At 44.1% G+C, this 16,791-nt stretch overlaps 1 protein-coding gene across 1 annotated transcript; it reads left to right on the top strand.

Annotated features, from left to right (window-relative positions):
* The first annotated feature begins 6,327 nt into the window (after positions 1-6,327).
* LOC139387591 (pre-mRNA-splicing factor 38B-like) lies at positions 6,328-14,801 on the top strand. Its single transcript, XM_071133941.1, has 6 exons — positions 6,328-6,828; positions 8,121-8,189; positions 8,663-8,814; positions 9,394-9,454; positions 13,211-13,446; positions 13,578-14,801. The coding sequence occupies exons 1-6, from the start codon at positions 6,604-6,606 to the stop codon at positions 14,365-14,367; spliced, it is 1,533 nt and encodes a 510-aa protein (XP_070990042.1). The 5' UTR covers positions 6,328-6,603; the 3' UTR covers positions 14,368-14,801.
* The last annotated feature ends 1,990 nt before the right edge of the window (positions 14,802-16,791 follow it).

The following is a 16,791-nucleotide window of genomic DNA, read 5'->3' on the forward strand; positions in this document are numbered from 1 at the left end:
AGAAGCTGTAGTTTTCAGGTCTCTCCAGAGATGTTCGATTGGGTTAAAGTGCGGGTTCTGGCTTGGCCACTCAAGGACATTCAGAGACTTGTCCAAAGCCACTCCTGCGTTGGCTTAGGGTCGTTGTCCTTTTGGAAGGGGTCAATGTTTTCAAATGGAGGAAGAGTAGTCGGCATAAATCAAAGATTGACAGATTACTTGTGTACATAGCTAGGACTGAAGGTATGCAAATTATGAAAGACACAGTAGCTACCCCAACATTGAACCAGTATCTGGGCCGAGGAGGAGACAATGAGAATATGACCTACTCCAGTGCTAGCCTCTCTACACTGGCTTCCTGTTAAGGCAAGGGCTCATTTAAAGGTTTTACTGCTAACCTACAAGCCAGAAATCTTGCTTGTTTGTAGGTGACCAACTACTTATTTTCCACCATAATTTGCAAATAAATTCATTAAAAATGTCATTTTTCTTCTCATTTCGTCTGTCATAGTTGAAGTGTACCTATGATGAAAATTACAGGCCTCTCCCATCTTTTAAAGTGGGAGAACTTGCACAATTGGTGGCTGACTAAATACTTTTTTGCCCCACTGTATGTCTATGTCAGTGATGGCTGTTTAACAGTATGATGGCCTTGAGATAGAAGCTGTTTTTCAGTCTCTCGGTCCCAGCTTTGATCCACCTGTACTGACCTTGTCTTCTTGATAGTAGTGGAGTGAACAGGCAGTGGATCGGGTGGTTGTTGTCCTTGATTATCTTTTTGGCCTTCCTGTGACATTGGGCGCTGTAGGTGTCCTGGAGGGCAGGTAGTTTGCCCCCGGTGATGCATTGTGCAGACCGTGTTACCCTCTGGAGAGCCTTGCAGTTGAGGGCGGTGCAATTACCGTACCAGGCCGTGATACAGCCAGACAGGATGCTCTCGATTGTGTATCTGTAAAAATTTGTGAGTGTTTTAGGTGACAAGACTAATTTCTTCAGCCTCCTGACCTCACCTCCTCCCTGTAGACCGTCTCGTCATTGTTGGTAATCAGCCCTACAACTGTAGTGTCGTCTGCAAACTTGAATATTTGAGTTGGAAGCTTGCATGTCCACGCAGTTATGGGTGAACAGGGAGTACAGGAGAGGGCTGAGAACGCACCCTTGTGGGGCCCCAGTGTTGAGGATCAGCAGGGTGGAGATTTTGTTTCCTACCTTCACCACCTGGGGGCGGCCCGTCAGAAAGTCCAGGACTCAGGATGTTCAACTTTTAATGACTTTCTTGTTTGTCCAATTCATACCCTTATCATACTGTTTGTACCTTTATAATGTTGATATCCTACTTTGTTGTTTTTACGGTTATTTCTCTAGACTGATGTTGCAAGTGCAGGTCCCACATTGTTCAATGTCCTAAATGTTGGAAGATTGTTATTTCTATACTGTATCCCAATTCACAAACACACATGCTGTGTTGTTCTGTAAAGTAATAAAACAATTCAATTTATTTAAGAAACAACAGCTCTCGCTCAATAGATTTGGATTTTTTTCCCTATCCCCTGCTATACTGTTGACTACTTTTCCTTCCTGGCAGCTACAAACCCCAAATGTAGTATGTATGTTGTCATGGTGAAAACGTGTTTCTTGTTTTCGATACAATAGATATCCTAGTACTTAATTCAGTCCCATGGGATGGGAATATTGATGGATGGATGCTTCAAAAGCGGCTAGTGATATTTAAACAGTGAATCCATGCCTGCTCAGAGAGCTGTTACATAACTGCTGTCAGTAGTACTCAACACAGTGGGGGTTGAGAAAGGGCTCAGGGCTGCTCGTCAGTCTGGCAGTCCTGCCTCTGGGTGAGATGCTTACAAAGTACCAGAGGACAGATGGCTGGCTACCGTGGCTATATACTATCACTGGCAGGGAGGGAGCGTTCCTGGAACACAGAGCTGCTACAATAGATTGTAAATGTGATGCTGATTTTTGCAGCGTGAAAAGGCCCATATATTATAGCAAGGAGGGGAGGAACGGATACATGCAGTGAAGAACTGTCTTTCAACCCACCTTTAGAATATGTGGGAGAAGGGACTTGCATGACTGGATGGTCAGAGAATACTGCAGTGATTAAGGGGGAATGAACCAGCAACCCTACCTCCTGTGTAATAAGGGCCCAGACATCATGTTAGAAGCTGTAGTTTTCAGGTCTCTCCAGAGATGTTCGATTGGGTTAAAGTGCGGGTTCTGGCTTGGCCACTCAAGGACATTCAGAGACTTGTCCAAAGCCACTCCTGCGTTGGCTTAGGGTCGTTGTCCTTTTGGAAGGGGTCAATGTTTTCAAATGGAGGAAGAGTAGTCGGCATAAATCAAAGATTGACAGATTACTTGTGTACATAGCTAGGACTGAAGGTATGCAAATTATGAAAGACACAGTAGCTACCCCAACATTGAACCAGTATCTGGGCCGAGGAGGAGACGATGAGAATATGACCTACTCCAGTGCTAGCCTCTCTACACTGGCTTCCTGTTAAGGCAAGGGCTCATTTAAAGGTTTTACTGCTAACCTACAAGCCAGAAATCTTGCTTGTTTGTAGGTGACCAACTACTTATTTTCCACCATAATTTGCAAATAAATTCATTAAAAATGTCATTTTTCTTCTCATTTCGTCTGTCATAGTTGAAGTGTACCTATGATGAAAATTACAGGCCTCTCCCATCTTTTTAAGTGGGAGAACTTGCACAATTGGTGGCTGACTAAATACTTTTTTGCCCCACTGTATGTCTATGTCAGTGATGGCTGTTTAACAGTATGATGGCCTTGAGATAGAAGCTGTTTTTCAGTCTCTCGGTCCCAGCTTTGATCCACCTGTACTGACCTTGTCTTCTTGATAGTAGTGGAGTGAACAGGCAGTGGATCGGGTGGTTGTTGTCCTTGATTATCTTTTTGGCCTTCCTGTGACATTGGGCGCTGTAGGTGTCCTGGAGGGCAGGTAGTTTGCCCCCGGTGATGCATTGTGCAGACCGTGTTACCCTCTGGAGAGCCTTGCAGTTGAGGGCGGTGCAATTACCGTACCAGGCCGTGATACAGCCAGACAGGATGCTCTCGATTGTGTATCTGTAAAAATTTGTGAGTGTTTTAGGTGACAAGACTAATTTCTTCAGCCTCCTGACCTCACCTCCTCCCTGTAGACCGTCTCGTCATTGTTGGTAATCAGCCCTACAACTGTAGTGTCGTCTGCAAACTTGAATATTTGAGTTGGAAGCTTGCATGTCCACGCAGTTATGGGTGAACAGGGAGTACAGGAGAGGGCTGAGAACGCACCATTGTGGGGCCCCAGTGTTGAGGATCAGCAGGGTGGAGATTTTGTTTCCTACCTTCACCACCTGGGGGCGGCCCGTCAGAAAGTCCAGGACTCAGGATGTTCAACTTTTAATGACTTTCTTGTTTGTCCAATTCATACCCTTATCATACTGTTTGTACCTTTATAATGTTGATATCCTACTTTGTTGTTTTTACGGTTATTTCTCTAGACTGATGTTGCAAGTGCAGGTCCCACATTGTTCAATGTCCTAAATGTTGGAAGATTGTTATTTCTATACTGTATCCCAATTCACAAACACACATGCTGTGTTGTTCTGTAAAGTAATAAAACAATTCAATTTATTTAAGAAACAACAGCTCTCGCTCAATAGATTTGGATTTTTTTCCCTATCCCCTGCTATACTGTTGACTACTTTTCCTTCCTGGCAGCTACAAACCCCAAATGTAGTATGTATGTTGTCATGGTGAAAACGTGTTTCTTGTTTTCGATACAATAGATATCCTAGTACTTAATTCAGTCCCATGGGATGGGAATATTGATGGATGGATGCTTCAAAAGCGGCTAGTGATATTTAAACAGTGAATCCATGCCTGCTCAGAGAGCTGTTACATAACTGCTGTCAGTAGTACTCAACACAGTGGGGGTTGAGAAAGGGCTCAGGGCTGCTCGTCAGTCTGGCAGTCCTGCCTCTGGGTGAGATGCTTACAAAGTACCAGAGGACAGATGGCTGGCTACCGTGGCTATATACTATCACTGGCAGGGAGGGAGCGTTCCTGGAACACAGAGCTGCTACAATAGATTGTAAATGTGATGCTGATTTTTGCAGCGTGAAAAGGCCCATATATTATAGCAAGGAGGGGAGGAACGGATACATGCAGTGAAGAACTGTCTTTCAACCCACCTTTAGAATATGTGGGAGAAGGGACTTGCATGACTGGATGGTCAGAGAATACTGCAGTGATTAAGGGGGAATGAACCAGCAACCCTACCTCCTGTGTAATAAGGGCCCAGACATCATGTTAGAAGCTGTAGTTTTCAGGTCTCTCCAGAGATGTTCGATTGGGTTAAAGTGCGGGTTCTGGCTTGGCCACTCAAGGACATTCAGAGACTTGTCCAAAGCCACTCCTGCGTTGGCTTAGGGTCGTTGTCCTTTTGGAAGGGGTCAATGTTTTCAAATGGAGGAAGAGTAGTCGGCATAAATCAAAGATTGACAGATTACTTGTGTACATAGCTAGGACTGAAGGTATGCAAATTATGAAAGACACAGTAGCTACCCCAACATTGAACCAGTATCTGGGCCGAGGAGGAGACGATGAGAATATGACCTACTCCAGTGCTAGCCTCTCTACACTGGCTTCCTGTTAAGGCAAGGGCTCATTTAAAGGTTTTACTGCTAACCTACAAAGCATTACATGGGCTTGCTCCTACCTATATTTCCGATTTGGTCCTGCTGTACATACCTACACGTACGCTACAATCACAAGACGCAGGCCTCGTTATTGTCCTTACAATTTCTAAGCAAGCAGCCGGAGGCAGGACTTTCTCCTATAGAGCTCCATTTTTATGGAATGGTCTGCCTATCCATATCAGAGACGCAGACTCGGTCTCGACCTTTAGGTCTTTATTGAAGACTCATCTCTTCAGTAGGTCCTATGATTGAGTGTAGTCTGGCCCAGGGGTGTGAAGGTGAATGGAAAGGAACTGGAGCGACGAACCGCCCTTGCTGTCTCTGCCTGGCCGGTTCCCCTCTCCACTGGGATTCTCTCCCTCTAACCCTATTACGGGGGCTGAGTCACTGGCTTACTTGTGCTCCTCCATGCCACCCCTAGGAGGGGTGCGTCACTTGAGTGGGTTGAGTCACTGACGTGATCATCCTGTCTGGGTTGGCGCCCCCCTTCGGGTTCGTGCCTTGGGGGAGTTCTTTGTGGCCTATACTCGGCCTTGTCTCAGGGTAGTAAGTTGGTGGTTTGAAGATATCCTTCTAGAGGTGTGGGGGCTGTGCTTTGGCAAAGTGGGTGGGGTTATATCCTGCCTGGTTGGCCCTGTCCAGCGGTATCGTTGGACAGGGCCACAGTGTCTCCTGACCCCTCCTGTCTCAGCCTCCAGTATTTATGCTTCAATAGTTTGTGTCAGGGGGCTAGGGTTAGTCTGTTATATCTGGAGTATTTCTCTTGTCTTACCCGGTGTCCTGTGAATTTAAGTATGCTCCCTTTAATTATCTTTCTTTCTCTCTTCTCTCTGAGGACCTGAGCCCTAGGACCATGCCTCAGGACAACCTGGCTTTACTCATTGCTGTCTCCAGTCCACCTGGCCGTGCTGCTGCTCCAGTTTCAACTGTACTGCCTGAGGCTATGGAACCCTAATCTGTTCACCGGACGTGCTACCTTGTCCCGGACCTTCTGTTTTCGAAGACAGCACCTGCTGTCTCTAACTCTGAATGATCAGCTATGAAAAGCTAACTGACATTTACTCCTGAGGTGCTGACCTGTTGCACCCTCTACATCCACATCCACATTAGTGTTTGACCCTGCTGGTCATCTACGAACGTTTTAACATCTTGGCCATGTACTGTTATAATCTCCACCCGGCACAGCCAGAAGAGGACTGACCACCCCTCAGAGGATGGTTCCTCTCTATGTTTCTTCCTAGGTTCCTGCCTTTCTAGGGAGTTTTTCCTAGCCACCGGGCTTCTACATCTGCATTGCTTGCTGTTTGGGGTTTTCGGGTGGGTTTCTGTACAGCACTTTGTGACATTGGCGGATGTCAAAATAGCTTTATAAATACATTTGATTTATTGATGACCTATTCAACGTCTCCCCCTCTGCCCCAACACACACAGAACAGGAGAAAAACATAAAAAAAATGTATTACTATAAGAAATTACAGTCAATGATTCAAAACGACTACCATTGCATGCTCACCAATCAGTGAATGCAGTGAGCCAAAGATCTTGAATTCCTCGATACAGTTACTGTACTTTGGTACTCATTCACGAAAGTCACTCATTGGACGAACGGCGTTCGTTGCCTTTTCCGGTCTTCTCCCGGCAGCGGCAGTTACGTGCGTACCATTTTCTCCTACTGTTGCCGAAGAAACTCAGCTAGCAAGATAGATCTACAAAGTAAGGTTTTGTGGGCCATAATCTGGTGCTAGGTTATTGTAGAATATAGTTTACCGCAACTATTGACGGTTTCAAACCCCGCTTTAATGACGTTATAGTCAGAAGCATCGATTGTGTAAGCTAGCTAGCGTTAGCAGATAGCGGCTAATTTCCCGCATTTGTGGATCGACAGCCTGGGATCCTCGCATTATGGCCAACAACACTGTAGCCGGGAATCAGCAACAAGGACAGGCTGTGAACAAGATTGGCCCTAACCCTGGAAAACATGGCAACAACTTGCCTCTCTGGGGCAACGAAAAGACTATGAACTTGAACCCTATGGTCCTCACCAACGTGCTCTCATCTCCATATTTCAAGGTTCAGCTCTATGAACTGAAAACCTACCATGAGGTGGTGGATGAAATATATTTCAAGGTAACCAGACCGATGCTGGCTAACGTTACTATGCTAGCTAAAGTTGGTTAGCTACCTTAGGTAGCGGTTTGAACGTATGGGTAAATTGCTAACTTAACTGGCTAAATGGTTCAGTGGCAGGTAGCTAGCTTTTGCTTAACGCTGTTTTCATATTATAATTTGGCAGTATCATCTCAAATGGTTCCTAACGTGTTTGTTAGATAACTAACTTCGCTAGCGTGTTAGCCACCGCTAACCCGACCCTATTTTCAGTTCTGTTTACTCATTTGAGTGGGTTGCAACGTTAGCTAGCTATGTAGCTAAGTTAACTAGCTAACGTCTCTTAGGTTTTCCTGTACGGTCTGTAGCTAAGTGGACCGCTGATAATTAAAATTGTGTTGGAATTAACGTTACTGTAGCTAGTTAACGTTAGCTGGCTCGTCAGTCAGGTAAACTCTAGTGTTATGTTAGCCTATTAATACACGCTAACTACATTTAGCGCCTAATTAGTATTGCTGAATAGATCTTTCCGTAGCCCCGACGCAAGCTCGGTCTTGAACGTGAACAAGCATCGCTTGCAATACGGTTTTGGAAACCTAAGAAACGTAGCTATTTTTCATATCAGCGAGAAATTGTTCTAAAATGGTTAATTGGGGCGACCACCCGTGCTCATTAGCTATCCAGCATGCTCCGAACTAACCCAAAGGCCGGCAAATGGCGAATTTTACTGTTGGAATGCATTGTATCCCCCGTGGACCGGTTTGTACGTTCAGGCTGCAAAGGCATCGATTTCCGCCTTGTCGCGATTTAATGGCGAGAAGGCAGTTTTAAAAAAGGGAAATGTGTGTACTTTATGAAACACTTTTCCACCGTGGCTAATGCCTAGAAATGCTAGTCCCAGATGTTGCATATCGTGTTCAGTCAATCGGGGTGCCGAAGTCTGTTGTTTACCTCTGGCTGAACGCTGGGCACATCAGGAAGGAGCATTAGACGCTCTAGGATGGCAATAGGCATCCGAACACCTGTGTATAACACCTGTGTGTAACAAAAGAAAGCCGACAGACACGTGTTGTAATTTAAACATGCTGTCGACTGCAACTGATAAAGCCTGATAAAAACAATGTACAGTAAGTATATATTTAGCATTTGTGAAATGATTTTTTATGTGATTGGAAAGTAAAGGGCTGCAAAGGCGTCTTCCTGATGTGCCCAGCGTTCAGCCAGAGGTAAACAACAGACTTCTGCAACCTGAATGTGATTCACATGCATTCATTTTGTCATGGGGTCACTGTGTTAAAAAATTGTTTCTGTAGGTGACTCATGTTGAGCCCTGGGAGAAAGGCAGCAGGAAGACTGCTGGACAGACTGGAATGTGCGGAGGGGTAAGTTAGAAAGTACGTGCCTTTTGCCTCCCCCTGTTTCTCTGTCCCAGATGATGGGGGTAACAGTCACTCTCTGACTTATGTCTGATTTAATGGCTTTAGCTGTCATAGAATCAATGTAAGTTACATCCTGACCAGAGAAGCTATTCTCTGCCTAATTGTGTTCATAAGTGCATCACATACATTTGACATTTTTTACATTATAGTCATTTAGCAGACACTCTTATCCAGAACATCTTAGTTATGTGCACATACATACATACATGCATGCAGACATACATACATACATACACGCATCAAAAGTCAGTAGTTGATAGATGACAAACTGAAGCAATACACTTAACTTAGCTGTGGAGTAAGACTGTGTTGAAAAACGATAATTCCCCCCAAAACGTAGAGGTCCACTTCAGATATATGTTAGGAACACTGGTCCCGAAAATCGAAGCGTCTAACACATGAACCTCTGTCCTCAGGTGCGTGGAGTCGGGACAGGCGGCATTGTGTCCACGGCCTTCTGCCTGTTGTATAAGCTGTTTACCCTCAAGATGACCCGCAAGCAGGTGATGGGACTGATAACTCACAACGACTCGCCCTACATCAGAGCACTTGGTTTCATGTACATAAGGTGCGACTCTTTTACATTTTGGTTTATGTAAAAGGCGAATGTTTGCACCAAGGATAGAACCTATTTGACTTGTTTTTATTTGGTTGTAAATACATTTCACTCACCCTGTTCTAATGGATTGCAACCTCTTAGTGAAATGCTCAGCAGCCATTTTGCAGTGTATAGTTGCATGCCTAAATGATACCATTTTGTTCCGACATCTCTTTATTAATATGTTGTTAAATTAACTACTTTTCCTGGAATAGAGGTGTTTATATAAGATGTGTTCGCAGACAACATTAGGTAGCCTAGCGGCTAAGAGCATTGGGCCAGTAACTGAAAAGTTTATGGTTCGAATCCCAGAGCAGACTAGGTGAAGAAAGAAAAAAATCTGCCTGTGTCCTTGAGCAAGGCTTTTAACCCTAATTGCTCCTGTAAGTCGCTCTGGATAAGAGTGTCTGCTAAAGGACAAAAATGTAAAAACTGTATCTACCTTCAGATGGTTAACATTGGCGTCAAGATGCAGACGGAAGTCAAAGACGTCTATGTGTGTTATTCAATGGGATGCTCAGTAGTGTGTTATGTGTGCATTTCCTCCAGATACACCCAGCCCCCTGCAGACCTGGTGGACTGGTATGATGGTTTCCTGGATGATGAGGAGGTATGTCCACACGGGTAATACTTTCATGTTTCTCTACCTTTCACTAACAAGTCTGGCATGATCCAAACTGTTGGCTCTCAGTTCTCTCCTCGTTGTGATGCTCAGAGCTGATTTTTCACCTTTGCCTTCATTTGGCTTAATTGTCCCCAGTCCCCCTCCCCCCGCGCAAAGTTGAGTAGTTAGGTCATTCACTCTGCTCTGCTGCCTGTTTTTGTCAGGGTAAGTATATTTGACGTAGAGTTGAACCATACAGTCAAACTCTGTTAACTAAAGGCATGCCCTTTGTGTTTGCCAAGATGCAATCAGGACTTGTTGCACAAACTCAATTAATAAAACATCTAATTTGCACAATTTGACATTTTACACTGAAATGTGTACCGTTGTTTCTCCCAGGCTCAGATTTTTATTTATTCTAATTAACACATTTAATTTTAAAATATAACAACGCGTATATTTCAACACAAATCCATTGCTTCGTTTTCTTGTCTCTGACACCCTCCTACTTAAAGATGCTACACAGAATTCTTTGGGGAATTTTTGCATTGTAATTCCAGAAAATGTCCTTAATTAACATAGATGGCACTAATAATGGAATGATAGTCTTTCACAGTATTACTACCCACCAGTGTTGTGATTGGATATTCACATAAGCTGTTTCTAACTTCCTAACTGTGTTATCTAGTGGAAATGGCTGCCATTTCCTGGTTGCAGAAATTCTGCAGTGTTTCCTCAGTTTCAGTTTATTTGAGACAACAAGCACTGAATAGTGTAGGTAAGCATTGTGCCATTTATATCACTGAAATATATTTTAATAACAACAAATATTGTTTTTACAGCTGTAAAAAGAATATATATATTTATATATGAATTTTATATTGAAAATGCATTTCACAGTGATTTAGATGGTACAACGACTCCCTACACTATTGTGCTTGTTTTCTCACATAAACTGAAATTGAGAGTGTTTGGGGAAAAAATCCAGACATGAAATGACAGCCATTTCCACTAGATAACACAGCCACAAAGCCAGAACAGCTTTCCCAGTTTGATAACAGATGCCACTCCGGTGGGAGAAATCAATAGGCACTTATAACAGCCAATCACAACACTGGTGGGTAAGTAATACTGTGAAACACTATCATTCCACTATTAGCACCAGATATGTTAAGAACATTTTCTGAAATTACAATGCAAAAAAATCCTATGTGTAGCACTTTTTAATACAATTGAAAAAAATTCTGAGGAGAGCTTTGTAGTAGATGTTCAGTGCATTCGGAAAGTATTCAGACCCCTTGACTTTTTCCACATTTTGTTACGTTATTATTATTATTCTAAAATGGATTAAATTGTTTTCCCCCCTCATCAATCACAACACATAACCCCATAATGACAAAGCAAAAACATATTTTTAATTTGTTTTTGCTCATTTGTAATATGACATTTACATAAGTATTCAGACCCTTTACTCGGTACTTTGTTGAAGCACCTTTGGCAGCGATTACAGTCTTGGGTCTTCTTGGATATGACGCTACAAGCTTGGCACACCTGTATTTGGACAGTTTCTCCCATTCTTCTCTGCAGATCATCTCAAGCTCTGTCAGGTTGGATGAGGAGCGTTGCTGCACAGCTATTTTCAGGTCTCTCCAGGGATGTTTGATCGGGTTCAAGTGTGGGCTCTGGCTGGGCCCCTCAAGAACATTCATAGGATTGGCTTGGGACAAGTCTATGTTGTCTTGGCTGTGTGCTTAGGGTCGTTGTCCTGATGGAAGGTGAACCATCACCCCATTCTGAGGTCCTGCGCGCCCTTGTGCAGGTTTTCATCAGGCGTCTCTCTGTATTTTGCTCTGTTCATCTTTCCCTCGATCCTGACTAGTCTTCCAGTCCCACCCGCTGAAAAACATCCCCACACCATGATGATGCTGCCACCACCATGCTTCACCGTAGGGATGGTGCCAGGTTTCTTCCAGACGTGTTGCTTGGCATTCAGGCCAAAGAGTTCAATCTTGGTTTCATCAGACCAGATAATCTTGTTTCTCATGGTCTGAATTCTTTAGGTGCTTTTTGGCAAACTCCAAGCGGGCTGTCATGCCTTTTACTGAGGAGTGGCTTCCGTCTGGCCACTACCATAATGGCCTGATTGGTGGAGTGTTACGGAGGTTCTCCCATCGCCACATAGAAACTCTGGAGCTCTGTCAGAGTGACCATCAGGTTTTTGCTCACCTCCCTGACCAAGGGCCTTTTCCCTCTATTGGTCAGTTTGGCTGCATGGTCAGCTCTAGGAAGAGTCTTGGTGGTTCTAAACTTCCATTTAAGAATGATGGAGGCCACTGTGTTCTTGGGGACCTTCAATGCTGCAGATTTGTTTTGGTGCCCTTTGCCAGATTTGTGCCTCAACACAATCCTGCCTCGGAGCTCTACGGACAATTCCTTCGACCTCATGGTTTGGTTTTAGCTCTGGCATGCACTGTCAACTGTGGGACCTTATATAGACAGGTGTGTGTCTTTCCAAATCATGTCCAATAAATTTAATTTACCACAGGTGAACTCCAACCAAGTTGATGAAACATCTCAAGGATGACCATTGGAAACAGGATGCAACTGAGCTCAATTTAGAGTCTCTCGTAGCAAAGGGCCTGAGAACTTATGTAACTAAGGTATTTCTGTATTTTATTTTTTTGTATAAAAACCTTTTTCACTTTGTCATTATGGGATATTGTCTGTAGATTGATAAGGGGGGGAAAGTATTTCATCCGTTTTAAAGTAAGGCTGTAACATAACAAAGACTTTCCTAATGCACCGTATCCTCTCTGTGCATTCAAACCTTCAATTGGCTGGATATTGTTTGTCAGACTGTGCAACCAGGCCTACTTTCTTGTTCTGATGCAATATTTTAACCTGACATCCTCTGACATCCTACCCAACTGGCTAATTCCCATGTTCTCTTCTTTAGATGCCCCTTGTGCAGCAGGTGAATTGGATAATGTATCTCTCAGCACTGTTGGTTTGCGTGTGTGAGTGCAAAACGGCTGTTCTCTACCCATTCAGACCTGGTCTCTCTGTAGTTGCTGTGCACATACCTACCTACCTACATGCCTCCACTCTGTACTTGCACTGTGGCCAGTGTCTCCCTGGACTGTCGAGAGAACTAGGAAGGAGGAAGCAAAAAAACTTTCCTTAACCCTTATTTTGTTGCCTGCCTACGGATCCATCTCAATTGTCCATCTCAAGTCGCTTCCTCTCCTTGTCTCACCCCCATCTTTACTTCCTCTTTTAATGCTAGTGCAGATGGAGGAAACCATGAGGAGAGGAAGCCACTTTAGACTATTGAGATGCAACCCAGGGTGTTTTCAGTTATTTTGCTAACATATCGTTGTGTAAGAGAGCTCACAGTGTAAGTACAGACTTTTCAGGACAGCCAGACAGATTAAATGAGAGAAACCATTTTTCCATTTCCATACTATTATTTCCTATAGTCAGTATCAGGCACTAAGTTGAATTATAAGCAAACACATGATAAGGATTAATATGTGAGCATATTAAGCTAGATGAAATCAGAGGTGAAGGTTCAGTACTTGGTCATCACAAATTATATTTGATTTCTAATTGAGTCATGGAGGCAAGTGTTAAAAAAACAAGGGACTAGGAAGATATGCTGAATAAATATAATGAATGCAATGTCTTTTGTAGTTCTGTTTTGCATCTGTGTGTGTTAATAACGTTTTCAATTACCCCCCCCCTCCCCCTCTATGTTCTCAGGAGCTGGATGTGAAGGCCGGAGGCGGCTGCGTTATGACCATCGGTGAGATGGTCCGGTCGTTTCTCACCAAGCTGGAGTGGTTCTCCACACTCTTCCCACGCATCCCGGTGCCTGTGCAGAAGATGATTGACACACAGATGAAGGCAAGGCCCCGGAAGGTTCCTGAGAAGGTGGAGGAGCCGGTTGAACCTGTGCCAGAGGAGGGACGGGCGACAGAAGGGCGTAGACGCTCCCGGTAGGAAATGGATAAAAGCCGTTCCGAAGAATATATCTGTATTATGTGGATCGCATCTCTGTCAATGAGGGAGGGTTTTTGCTGTTCATGAGGCTGATATTTAGGTTTGTTTCTGTTTTTCTATTGGTCAGGAGCCCCAGGAGGTCCCCCAAACGGTCGAGGAGCAGGAGCCACCACCGCGAACGAGAGCGCCACGGCCCAAGCTTCGACCGCGAACTGGAAAGGGAACGTGACCGCCAGAGGAAGGAGAGGGAGGGTAAGGACGGGGACAGGAGAGGAGGGGACAGGGAGAGAGGGGAGAAGGAGAGGGAGGGTAAGGACGGGGACAGGAGAGGAGGGGACAGGGAGAGAGGGGAGAAGGAGAGGGACAGGGGAGGAGAAAGGGAGAGGCGACGGTCCAGGAGCAGGGAACGCAAGGGAGAGCGGAAAGACAGGGAGAAAGAAAGGGAGGGGGGCGGGGAGAACGACAGAAGCAGGAGGAAAGGCAGTGACAGAGGGAGGGAGAGGTCCAAGGACAAGAGGAGCAAGGGAGAGACTGAGGACAGGAGACACAAAGAAGAGCGGGATGAGTGGAGGGGGCACAGGGATGAGAGGAAGGCCAAGCGCTCCAGTCGGAGCGGAAGCAGGGAAAGGAGACACAAGGAGAAGTCCAAGAAGAGAGGAGAAGTCCAAGAAGAGAGTGGAAGCAAGAGCAGGGCCGAGGTGGGGGAGAAGGAGAAGAGCAGGAAGAGAGAGCGCAGCCATGAGAGGGGGGAGGGCGAGCAGCGCTCACACAAACGCAGCCGCAGCAAAGAGCGGAGCCACCGGCCACGAGAGCCCAGCAATGGGAAAGACCACGGGAAACACAGAGAGCGCAGGAAGAGCCAGAGCATGGATAGAGGAGAGAGGACGACACAGAGCGCTAGGGCAGAGTCCCCTTAGCTCGTCACAGCTCTTCTCTGCCTTTCTCTCTTCATTCATTTGTTTTACTTGTTCGTGTAGTCTGCCACGTATTATTAAAAAGAGAAGAAAAAAACATTAGCACGAGAAACTACCTGGACTTGTCTTTGGCCAACGTAATGTTACTTTATGTAGATCTTTCTATCTCTCTGCCTTTCTCCTCCCTTTCTAGACCAGCGTTACTTTTCATTCGAGACAGTTGTATTAGAAAAAAAATGCCATTTTAAGTTTTATATGGTTTTGTCTCTGGAAAGTTCCAAATTGCTTTGTACATACGGGTCTGAGAATGTTTTAAATCCTACAGAGCAACCTCCGAAGGTGAATTTGTACCATGCACTGAGCCGTACTGATATTGTGCTGTGTTTGGTTAAGTGCTCTGTTGCATTTTGTTTTCTAATTAAACAACTTTTACAAAAGGAGACGTTGTGTGGGGTGATTATGGTTTTGTTGAGATGTAATTCTTAAAGCTGTAATTCCTTATTCATTTACACAAGTACTCCTCTAAAAAGTTTTTATCTGGTACGATCTCACTCGATTACACGAGTACTCCTCTTCAAAGCACTTTGAGATCTAGGGGATTGTATACCATGGTTATAATGGACTGCTGTAATGTCTGCTAAATGACTAAATAATGGACTACCGTAGTGTCTGCTAAATGACTAAATAATGGACTACCGTAGTGTCTGCTAAATGACTAAATAATGGACTACCGTAGTGTCTGCTAAATGACTGAATAATGGACTACCGTAGTGTCTGCTAAATGACTGAATAACGGACTACCGTAGTGTGCTAAATGACAAAATAATGGACTACCGTAGTGTGCTAAATGACTGAATAATGGACTACCGTAGTGTCTGCTAAATGACTGAATAATGGACTAGCGTAGTGTCTGCTAAATGACTGAATAACGGACTACCGTAGTGTCTGCTAAATGACTGAATAACGGACTACCGTAGTGTGCTAAATGACTGAATAATGGACTACCGTAGTGTGCTAAATGACTAAATAATGGACTACCGTAGTGTCTGCTAAATGACTGAATAATGGACTACCGTAGTGTCTGCTAAATGACTGAATAACGGACTACCGTAGTGTCTGCTAAATGACTGAATAACGGACTACCGTAGTGTCTGCTAAATGACTGAATAATGGACTACCGTAGTGTCTGCTAAATGACTGAATAATGGACTAGCGTAGTGTCTGCTAAATGACTGAATAACGGACTACCGTAGTGTCTGCTAAATGACTGAATAACGGACTACCGTAGTGTGCTAAATGACTGAATAATGGACTACCGTAGTGTCTGCTAAATGTCTAAATAATGGACTACCGTAGTGTGCTAAATGACAAAATAATGGACTACCGTAGTGTGCTAAATGACTAAAAAATGGACTACCGTAGTGTCTGCTAAATGAATAAATAATGGACTACCGTAGTGTCTGCTAAATGACTAAATAATGGACTACCGTAGTGTGCTAAATAACTGAATAACCGACTACCGTAGTTTCTGCTAAATGACTAAATAATGGACTACCGTAGTGTGCTAAATGACTGAATAACCGACTACCGTAGTGTCTGCTAAATGACTGAATAACGGACTACCGTAGTGTCTGCTGAATGACTGAATAATGGACTACCGTAGTGTCTACTAAATGACTGAATAACGGACTACCGTAGTGTCTGCTAAATGACTGAATAACGGACTACTGTAGTGTCTGCTGAATGACTGAATAATGGACTACCGTAGTGTCTGCTAAATGACTGAATAATGGACTACCGTAGTGTCTGCTAAATTACTGAATAATGGACTACCGTAGTGTCTGCTAAATGACTAAATAATGGACTACCGTAGTGTGCTAAATGACTGAATAACCGACTACCGTAGTTTCTGCTAAATGACTAAATAGTGGACCACCGTAGTGTGCTAAATGACTGAATAACCGACTACCGTAGTTTCTGCTAAATGACTAAATAACGGACTACCGTAGTGTCTGCTAAATGACTGAATAATGGACTACCGTAGTGTCTGCTAAATGACTGAATAACGGACTACCGTAGTGTCTGCTAAATGACTGAATAACGGACTACCGTAGTGTCTGCTAAATGACTGAATAATGGACTACCGTAGTGTCTGCTAAATGACTGAATAACGGACTACCGTAGTGTCTGCTAAATGACTGAATAACGGACTACCGTAGTGTCTGCTAAATGACTGAATAACGGACTACCGTAGTGTCTGCTAAATGACTGAATAATGGACTACCGTAGTGTCTGCTAAATGTCTAAATAATGGACTACCGTAGTGTGCTAAATGACAAAATAATGGACTACCGTAGTGTGCTAAATGACAAAATAATGGACTACCGTAGTGTGCTAAATGACTAAATAATGGACTACCGTAGTGTC

Source organism: Oncorhynchus clarkii, chromosome 28, assembly GCF_045791955.1.
Source record: "Oncorhynchus clarkii lewisi isolate Uvic-CL-2024 chromosome 28, UVic_Ocla_1.0, whole genome shotgun sequence".
Classification (NCBI taxonomy): Eukaryota; Metazoa; Chordata; class Actinopteri; order Salmoniformes; family Salmonidae; genus Oncorhynchus; species Oncorhynchus clarkii.